General features: G+C 40.7%; 2 protein-coding genes across 2 annotated transcripts in view; one reads left to right on the forward strand and one right to left on the reverse strand.

Moving 5' to 3' along the window:
• The window catches only part of si:ch1073-396h14.1 (disintegrin and metalloproteinase domain-containing protein 10), a 59,579-nt gene extending 49,463 nt beyond the window's left edge, over positions 1-10,116 (forward strand). Inside the window, exon 17 of the transcript XR_004106240.2 lies at positions 10,106-10,116. The gene's annotated coding sequence lies outside the window, so the exon portion shown is untranslated. The remainder of the gene's footprint in view (positions 1-10,105) is intronic.
• On the reverse strand, positions 1,427-6,218 carry LOC116055229 (lipoprotein lipase). The gene is made up of 10 exons (XM_031307054.2): positions 5,965-6,218; positions 4,899-5,095; positions 4,376-4,555; positions 3,830-3,941; positions 3,484-3,717; positions 2,812-3,054; positions 2,385-2,505; positions 1,890-2,108; positions 1,590-1,697; positions 1,427-1,503 (listed from the first exon to the last, which is right to left on the reverse strand). The coding sequence occupies exons 1-10, from the start codon at positions 6,062-6,064 to the stop codon at positions 1,482-1,484; spliced, it is 1,536 nt and encodes a 511-aa protein (XP_031162914.1). The 5' UTR covers positions 6,065-6,218; the 3' UTR covers positions 1,427-1,481.
• Positions 10,117-10,554: the final 438 nt, after the last annotated feature.

The following is a 10,554-nucleotide window of genomic DNA, read 5'->3' on the forward strand; positions in this document are numbered from 1 at the left end:
TTCTACCCGACCTAAAAGAAAAACGGCTTGTTTCTAACAGTTGCGTAAACAGAGAAGTAACAAACCCCAGGTAAATATCGGAGATGTATTTAAAAGATGGAGACAGCTTAGAGCCCAAAAGGACGCCGCGTTGGCTAATTTCCTCCTGAACAGGTAAGCATTAGCTTCAGGCTAATTTATCAAGGGATGGGCATTTTATGTCATTTCAACATTTGTGTACTCCCATTGAATTATATAGCTAGAGTACCCGAGTTGGTTACTCGCAAAAGCAATTGAGACACAGCCAGTAAAGTGATCCCAACTGGTCCTGGCTAACGCCGCCATGCTAACCCTGCTAACTGCTAACGTTACCAGAGGACCAGGCAACTGGGCCGCGGCTGTTTACAACGTGTAGCCTGTTCAGCGGCCGTAGCCGACAACGGTGAGTTATTTTAAAGGTGCACTATGAGTTCCTGCATGGTTTCAGCGCAATTTCATTTTTGTCTCAAATCCTTGATCTGCTAGCTGCCTGCCCCCTGAATACACTGTGAAAAACCCCGGTCTCGGGAGACAACACAGGTGTCGTAAACGTCAAACAAACACTAAAGGCACAGGCTGTGCACCTAAATACAACAAACCACTCCAGCCAATCACCGACAAGCTGGTTGGGGGAGGGGGTGGGGGTTAGTGACAGTTAGTCATGACAGTTACGGAAACATGGGGGGAGGGGCGAGCTTGCTCTGTTTTGTTTGAAATTTACTTGGAACGTCAACAGAAGTGACCATGCAGGAACTCATAGTGCACCTCTATGTCAAAAGAGGGGGCTGTAAATCGGGAAGAAAGGACTGTGAGTTTGCAGTGTGTTTAGCGATTGTTGCCGTAATTCTAAGACAATAAAGTGTGTTCAGTCGGGTGGAGAGGACAGCAAAGTAATGTTATTTTTAGCGGTTATCACTGTAATTCTAAGCCGAGGAAGTGTGTCTGGCCGTTGGGTGGAGAGGACAGCGAGGTTGTTGTGTTTTTAGCGGTTCCTACTGTAATTCTAAGCCGAAAAAGTGTGTCTGTCAGTTGAGTACAGAGCTCCGTGTGAGCACAGGCTAACAGCTGTGGTGTTAAGTAATGTCTGCCTATGTGAGACAAGAGTCTAGCAACATTGTTGTGGATGCTGCGGTCTCAGCCTGGCAACCAACGTGAACTTCGGGTCTGGGGAGGAGGGGGCTTGGGAGACGACTCTCTCTTGCAGTAACTATTTTAAACACTAGCTTCTAGTCAGTATTACATATTGCACCTTTAAGTGTCATTAGAACAGCTCTTAACAAAAATATTTTACAGTATTCAAACACATTGTTTTAAATAACAAACGTACTTTTTTGGATATATACAAGGAGGTGAGAGTTTTGTATCATTTCAAGAAATAAAATAAGTTACAGGTGTACAAATTATTTACTTTAAGTGCTGAAATGGACTAAAGGGTGTTCAACAGTGGTGTCTTTTCTTCGAGGTCAGTGGTTCTCCAGAGTTACTCTATGGACAAAAAAAATAAATGTTTTTATTTAAAGCATTAACAGTAATGTTAATAGTAATTGGGGAAACTGCAGAAGGTATCTTACCTTTTTGGAGTTTGTGTCAGGTTCGTCCTCCACGTATCCTTACATTTAACAAATGTGACCTCTTGTGTCAATTTCTGAGCTTCAGGGTCTTTTACACAGAACACCATCCTGAAAAACACAACCAGTCTGTATGGTCAGTCTTTATCCACCACAATAGCTTTATTAATAACAAGATAAGGGTTACAGGTTGGAATTTTGTACTACTTCTACTACTAGAAATAACGCTAAAGTCTGTTTTTTGTCACATTTCCAGTTTTTTTAGGGCTTAGTATGTCTTTTTCCCAATATAGCACAGCTTACTTTTGTTGGGTCTCGCCAGCTCGGATGCGGATCTTGTGAACCTCCATGTCGCCGCTGTCTGAGTCACCGGACCACCAAGAGGAAACCATCTTCAACATGTTGGAGGCTGACCAACCGTTTGTCTCCTCCCATTTAAACTTCAACATCAACAAATCTCCGATATCTTTCTCTGTCACGAGCAGGAATGAATGTGTCTTATTCGTCGCTATTTTCTCCTTTCTGCCAGATAAAAATAGAGAGAAAAGTTACTAGTAGCCAGTAGGAATATTTTATTAAGCTAGGCCTCATAAACTCTGCACCATAAACCATGATAGCCTACATAAACCTACATAGCAGGAGCACATGTTGCCAAGTCTGCGGTTATGTCCATGTTTATGGTTTCTACTTCATGCTGTTTCCTTAGACTACTGTGCTACTGTTACAAAACAACTCTGCAAGATGCAAGTCACAGTGCTGTCATTCTCTTTTATGAAGGTTTTTAAATCACCCACTCACAGTTTAAGCTCCAGGTTTTCAGCCTCTCCTTTTGTTCCGTACAGTGAGACAGTGAGTGACGGCTCCAACTCTGAACGATTCACCTTACTGGAGAAGTGGATCTTCAGTTGATAGTGGTAAACTGCAGAACAAGAAAGCATTTGGAACATTTTAAACATGCGTGTGAAAGTGGAGCTGCTGATTTAGTTTTAGTTGGTTTAGCAAATCTAAGCTGCAGGTGATCAGAATTTTGCCATCAAAGCCACCAGAAACTGAAACACTTTGAGCTCAGAACTTAGAATTTGCCACTGGACCTTGTTTTTGCAACATTATTAGTTCATCTGACTCTGGGTAAATAGCAAAATTGTGCAACTTCCCACAAACTGAACCATCCACATTGAACATTGAACAATGAAAACAAACACAGTATTTGATAAAGTCCACTGACCTCTGAAAGGCATGGAGGCTCGTGTTTTGGTGTACATCTGAACGTTGCGCGCCTTGCGGACCTTGCTGATGTCGTAGCCCACTGCGTTGCAGCGGCTTTTGCGGCAACTGAGACATATGCCGCGGTCAAACATGTCGTTGTTGCCGCATCTGTAGGCCTTGGCTGCTTCCTGCTCGTTCAGCAGAGAGTCTATGAACAGGTGGACAGATCGCTCGTGTTCGCACTTCACTGCATCAGTAATAGCTGAGGAGGAACCAGGGAACCACATTTAATTACATTTATGTGAATTTTTTACTTTTTCATTGCTTTACTGGCCTCACTTTAGATAGATTTGCTTCACCCATTAACCTACTCAGCCATGTTTGGAGCAATCTGTTTAATTTCGGCCCATTGTAATTGGGGTCATGTGACAGTAATGTAAGTAATGTTCACTGCTAAGACTCCAGTGTTAGTGGAGCTGTTGGACTATGTGTGTGTACTAATGTGCATTGTAACCTGTAACAGCTTTCTGCTGTTATTACAATAACAGTTTAGTTACGGGAAATCATGTGTAAAGTTGTCTTAAGTATAAAAGTATAAAAATGACTTAATTAATTAATATTATTTGGTGTTGTGATTAAAGTGTTTAAGTTTACACTTTTACATTTTATAGTAACATTATAAGTCGCTCACCAAATAACCCAAAGTTAGCGATCTTCTCCAGGGCCCCCCTGAGGTTGCAGCCCGGCTGGAAGCTGCCGCCGTTTGGGTAAATGTCTACGTGGCCGACAGGCTGCTGGATCCCGATGCTGAGACCCAGGGAGCCCCGTGTGAAGGTGTGGAGGACGTCCACAAAGTGAGCGTCATCCGGGGACAGACGCCTGTGTGCATGCTCTCCCTCAAAGTCAGGACCAGCTGGGTCCAGACCTGCAGACAGAGACAGGTGACAGTTAATTAACCAATCAACTCACAATTAACTGATCTTTTACCAAATTAAACTGCAAGACGCACTTTCAAATATAATAGGGTTTTTTTTTACCAGTTATTCTTCCGACTTTATTAGTTGCGTGGCTTCCAGCAAATCCTGCCACATGAGCCCCGAGGCTGTAGCCAATCAGGTGGATGTTCTCTAGAGGCATGTTGGTGGTTTCCTTTAATGAAAATATGACTTCGATCAGTGAAAAAAAATACTCTCCTTCACTGATAAACTAAACATTACAAGATTTAAAAAATCATGACTGGTTTTCAATGCAGAAGATCTTTTTTTTTCTTTTTTTTTAGTGAGTGACACATCCTGTTACAAAGTGACTAGTACTATTTTACAGTAAGGTATATTAAGACAGGGTTTATAAGATGTCACTAAAGAAGTTACTAATGGTTATAAATTATACGTAGAGGTGTTTTGGTTTGTTGTAAAGCGAAAGAACAATGTCCTTGTGTCACAAATGATTCAAAAAGCAACTATAAACTTTTACCAAGTTTGCCTTTTAATAAAGAGGTAGTGAAAAACTGTCTACTCCTCGAAATGGATAGTGACAATTGGAACAGTTTGGGGTGAAACCTATGAATTTTTGATCCCACTGACCTCGATCCAATCAATGAAGCGAGCGATCTCGCGTCCCACTGTTTTGGTGTTCTGAGCTGCAACTACATAGTGGTTCTGTGCCGAGGTGAGCCAGTCCACCACGATGACGTTGGCCGTCTGCTCTCTGTCGTACAGCGCTGATACCAGCTTCGCCACCCAGCTTTCAAACATCCCACTCAACTGTTGAAATGACAGTCGAAACATTAAACTTACAATGCAACAAGGTCATTAGTACTAATACAACTGGTAATAATTAAAGGAAGTTTAGGAAGAATTGGCTTAATGGCCTAACATTTAAAATCGGAGCCCAATGCAGTCTAGTTTATCACTACAGCATGTTTGGTATTACCTACAACATGTTGTTGCTTGTCAGTATAGTTAGTGAATTTGGCAATGGCCCTGGAATTTGGTGAAATAATGACACACTACGAGCCACGACTAAAGGAGAGTCAAATGAACAAAGGCCTGAGGTTTTTTTTAAAGACGAGGGCACGTCACAACAGGCTGAAGCATCTCTGCTCACCGTCCATCCGTGGATTACCAGGAAGGTTTTGGAGGTGCTGTTAAAGGTGCAGGCTGCCAGGGAGTCAGGTTTGCCTGGAACAATGTAGCACAGGTCATCATCGGGATGGGATGGTTTTCTGAGAGAGAATTTGGCGACACTTTGATTGCTGTCATCCTTGTGGTCAAACAAGTCTTTTAGAGGGTCGAGGAAGTTACCTGAAGGAAAGGAAGGTCGAGAAATTAGCTGTTAGTGTGAACAAATATGTTGGAAGAGAAGAGATGCCTCTGTCAAGCTTTGTAAATCTGATCTAATGTTCTGTCTGGGAGTGCCAAGATGCCTGACTAGCTAACTGAATAACTGGCTCCAATAAGCCCCGCCCCTTAGGACCCCTCAGTAAATGAGCTTCCACCTTAGACAAGATCAGTTGTCAGGGGTTACATGAGTTTGCTTGGTCACACTGAGCTTCATAGAAACCACAGAGAGCTTTGTTCTTGCCACCTCACCGACTATAATCTGCTTAAACTTTCAGGGGTCCAGTCAGCTGACACAACTCAACTGGGGGGAGGGGGCTGGTTTTCAGAGTGGGGGGTGGGAAGGTGGATGCAGTAACTACACAACATTACAAGGGCCTGAAGTACTTTAAGAGGCCATATTGTGAACATAAAATGATCATAACTGCACTTTGATAACTTAATTCATGTTGAGATCATTGAGCAGCCTGAATTTTTTCACCACTTTGTTCCTCTCGTGCTCTCTGACAGTGACAATCATTTACATCCTGTCTCTCATAGCCAATACTAGTAAGTAGAAGTTGGTCATTCGCCAAAAAGCACAAACACAAGTTTAGTCATAGACACGTGATACTTAGTATCTCGTATAGAGCGTTAATGTTTTTAGTCCAAACACACCCACCCGGTTTACACAAGTAGCCTACTGCGCGTAAATTATACACAAATATCCTTTACACGAGATTTTTTTCACCGCGACTGTCTGCACCGGTATACTAGCTCAACTCCTTCACTTTTGTACAAACGTGTCCTCAGTGTGAGAGTAAATGTGGATGAAGTTTAAACTGGCAACTCACCAAAAATAGAATCGGAGAGCTCTTCTTCCAGAGACGTCACATACTGCACAGCTGCATTCAACACCAGAAAGTACAGAAACCGAAGTCGCCACGCTTTCATTTCTTTTGCAGCTGTTTCCTTGTAGAGAAAATGTCTTTAACAATGAACTAAATCAATCGGATCACGCAGTGGAAGAGTGTGTGTATGTATGTAGTCCTTCTCAGAATAATTCAGTGCATCCAGTTGTGCTCAGAGCGCTGATATCTGAACCTCTTGAACTGTCCGCGTCTTAAATAGCACCTCTGACAAGCCATTGGCTGCTGAGCCCCGGGCGGGGAATGGAAAAATATGTGTAAAGTAAATCATTAGAGTGCTTTATGAGAAGAGTTAACAACATTGTTTCACAATATAGCTTCTCATTAAAACCAGTAGTAGCATAGGCTATGTATTATTAATGTTTCTAACTGTATTAAATATAGCCTATGTTTTCACCATATAACCGGCCTGGCCCAACATTAGGAATGAATGACACTACTACTGCATGTTGGGCTGATAGCTTAGTTACTTTTTGTTTACTTTTTTAGGTTTGCTTAACGGATTAATTCATTTATTTATTGATTGAATGACTACTCCATTAGCTGGAGAGGGTAATACAAAAACATTTTACATTTCATTTAATATAGCACATGTCATACAAAAAGATCCAATGCGCTTCACAAAAGAGGGAATATACAAAAAAAGAGATACAAGAAATAATACTTTAAAAACAAAGTAAAAGAATAGTTTTGAAACGCACAACAAATGAAAGAGATATTTTAAAGGGGAAAATGTAGCCTAGTAAAAGTTCCCAGGTAAAAGCAAGATGAGTTTCAAGTTTGATTTTATTTTATCTTATCATCATAACCACTGATTAACTCTGAGACTCAGATTTAATCTGTTGTCACTTCCTTTAGTCAGTTTGTGTGTAGCAGGCTGGAGAAGCACAAGTGTTTCAGGAGAGGAGCTGCTGTTGTGCACAGCAGCAAACAAAATAAGACTATACATCGCTCGTGCCCTACATGGCTGACATTCCAGGACACATGCATCTTGGCTGGACATTGTTGTCATGGCATCAGAGAGCAGATATGCGCATACAGAGGAGACACAAACCTGCATCAAGCAGCATTATTTTAAGTGTGCTGCTAGCTTGCTATAATCAGGTTCTAACTCTACTATTTCTATTGTTTAAAAAAAAATGTGGTCATTAAGTATGCATTATAGGTTATTAAAAGAGTACGATTTAGCATTGCACTCCTTTAACTTTGTCAGAAAAAGGATCAAAATTGTTGCAGCAATTCCAGAGATATCAGATTTTTTTTATTCAACCTGTTCTTCCTTGTCCAAACATGGTACCTACAATACCCACAATGCAACCCGACCACCCACTATTTGGTGTGTTACGCTAGTGGGGCTAATGTAGCCTTGAGTCGCTAGTCTCAGCAGAGATGAGGAGCCATCTACAGAGGGTTTGTCAGCTCACATTTTTTTCTTACTCCACACCGCAGTTTTTTTCCCTACATTTTCAAACCTGTCTTCAGCCCAAGTGATGCTGACACAAGAGACATCACTCGAGTCGATTTATCAGACTTCATGCAGCTACCTCTGGAGTTACAAAGGGCTTTATAAAACGTTTTCCGCAGTAGTAGCTTTTACTTTCAATAATTTTGTATTACTTTGTCAAGTTTTCAAAAAAAATATTTCTGAACTTTGGGTAAATATTTCATCTTGGAACCAAGTTTTTAAGGGTTTTAGGCCATAAATGAATGCATATTGGCATGTTAACTATTTTATGTTTAATATCCTAAATATCTGATGTTAGTAAGTGATATTACTTATAACATATTCATTATGTATTGTGTTGTCATGAATGTAAAAGTTACCTACTTAAATTGGGTGCCAGTGCTCAGACTCCTGGTATAGTGACACCTTGGCAAACTCGACCAACATACCTAGTGTCCAGCATCAGCAACATTTGGACGGTGTGTTCGAATTTACAATCATTAAAGCTTTTGGCCGAATTGCAATGAAACTGGCAATCACAGACTACTGTTAAGTTTCTATTACTTCAAAACTCTGACTTTTGACCTATTGCATAAAGCATTTCACTCACTAACTGGGTACAAATGTTGTTACATGCCAGCTGGTGCGATGTGCTAACGTTCGGGCAAGAGTAGTTGGCTTCACAGCATCTGATTTGTTGCCCAAAACTCCAGTTCGCCAAGATAAACTGGGCAGGAGGCCGATGAGGCGATGGTTGAAAAGTTACAAGCTTGTTGCTGTGAAGGTCAATTGAACAATAAAGTTCACAGACATGGTAACTTTTGTTATAACAACTGACATTGTAACCAAATATCAGTTAACAGTGTGACCATTCCAGAGTGACACCAGCGTAATAAAAGGGACAACTTAATTTTAGAAAACTCTGAACACAATTGGAATCTACTATTACTCCAAAATGAATTGTCTTTTAATTGTTTGCATAAAACTCCTTTAGATGTACATACAGTCAAGTTCATTAATGGACCAGCCATAAAAGACAACTAGATCCAGGTCATTAACTCCTGCTCATAAAGGTTTGTGGCTCAGGAAGTAGACGTTTGAGGTAGATAGGGATAGGTTTGGCCGGTGCGATCCCTGGCTCCTCCTGTCCACATGTTGAAGTGTGAGTGTCAGAATGTGACTTTAGGCAGTTTTTTTATTTTGATCCCAACTTTGCATGTTTTGGTTAATTGCCCAGTTTGAGTTTTAGCAGTGTGTGTATTTTGCATTTGGTTTTATTGGTAGATGGGTTGCATGTTTTCACAGTTATTATTTGCATGGTTTTGTGGATTTTCTGTGTTTTCTTAATTGTTTGTTGGACTGGGAATCAAGGTTATGAGAAGAAGCTGTGACTGTCCCTTCGCAACTCAGGATTGGCCACAGGACAGTATGATGTGCTTGTTAAAGGTGGATGTGAAGCAGGTGCAGAGGAGAAGGAGGACAAAGAAAAAGAAGCACAGGTGCAACCAGCTGGAGGAGAGTTTTTGATTTTAGTACTTGTAATGCTGTGCAGAAGTAACCTGTTTTTATTTTAAATAAATCATTGAAGAATCATCCTGTGGAACTTAAGTTTTTAACAGTGGAAAGACTTTTTTGCTGGTAAAACAGGACTTCACACAACCACGCATTACCAGACCTTCCTCCACAGAGCTGCGGAGGAGGGTCTGGCTAGTCCACACAGCGTTCCGGGATGGGAGAAAAACGTGCTCTGGTTTATTGGCATTTCTTTAAACCAATCACAATCGTCTTGGACGGCGCTAAGCACCGGACGGAGCAACAGTGCCTCTGCAAAATAGCCTCAGGAAGGAACTTGTTTTGGTGGAATGTGTACGTTCAAAGGTTGTTTTAGTCGTGCAACAGAAAACTCAGATTTGACAGCAGAAGCAGCAGAATTTCCGGCGGCACATGAAAAATCCCAAAATTGAAACATGGTCGATATAGACTACCTTTAGCGAGACACTGAGCCCTGAGTTGCTTTACAGCGGCCCTTACAGAGGCCCACTGCTCCAAATGCTTAGGATGGGTTAAAATGAGGTTCAAATTTTACATTGTGCTGTGTACAATTGCATGTGACAATAAAGTTTACATCAATTGTATTTATGAACGAGGTAGTGATATCTGAAAGCACTGTACAAAACAACCTGTCTCCTATGTAATTAGAGGATTATTTACAATATATTAAGAGTGTTTAAAGAAACACTTTTAAAATAAATCTATTAAATCTAGTGAGCGTCAAGAAAATATCCAAGGCTTTCGTTCTAGTTCGTTATGAAATCTATTTTAGACATGGTCCGGACTGACCATTTAGCTAATGTTAGCTAATTAGCTAAACTGAGATGATGATCAACATTATATATTATTATATATTATATTACATTATATATGCTAAGCATAAGCACGTTAGCATTGTCATTGTTAGTGTTTTAGCATTCTGACATTAGCATTTAGCTCAAAGCTTCATTGTGCCTTTAAGTACATGCAGCCTCATAAAGCTGCTAGCGTGGCTGTAGACTCTTGTTACATGATGAAGATAGATATTTCCAATGTAGCACTACAAATAACAGCCATGTTGTAGAAATAAAGATTATAGGCCTATACAGTAAAGATGATTACATATAGTTGCCTTTTCAAAAATGCATCCTGTTTTAAATACTGTGGAGCAAATCACAGGTGGACTAGTTCACGATTTACTTTCTTTACTAAACATCCTTCTACTGTCATCCAGTCAAGCAGGGTTGCAGCCTCTGATTGGACTAAAAGGAGCTGCCAATCAGGCTCTAGGGGTCTGCATGTGAGGACAAGATTTCACACAATAAACATTCCTTTAACTAACCTGCAGCTATTTGCAAAAACTATGAGTCACAAGCCTTTGTTCATCTCAAAATAATCCATGAAAATTGCAAAATATCGGATGTTTAATTCAGTGTTGTTCTGCTACAAGAGGTGCAGTAGTCCACACAGTGTAATACACACACACACACACACACACACACACACAGCTCTTTTATGAACATGATGACATTTTCCTCGGA

The sequence above is a fragment of the Sander lucioperca genome, chromosome 11 (genome assembly GCF_008315115.2).
Source record: "Sander lucioperca isolate FBNREF2018 chromosome 11, SLUC_FBN_1.2, whole genome shotgun sequence".
In the NCBI taxonomy this organism is placed as follows: domain Eukaryota; kingdom Metazoa; phylum Chordata; class Actinopteri; order Perciformes; family Percidae; genus Sander; species Sander lucioperca.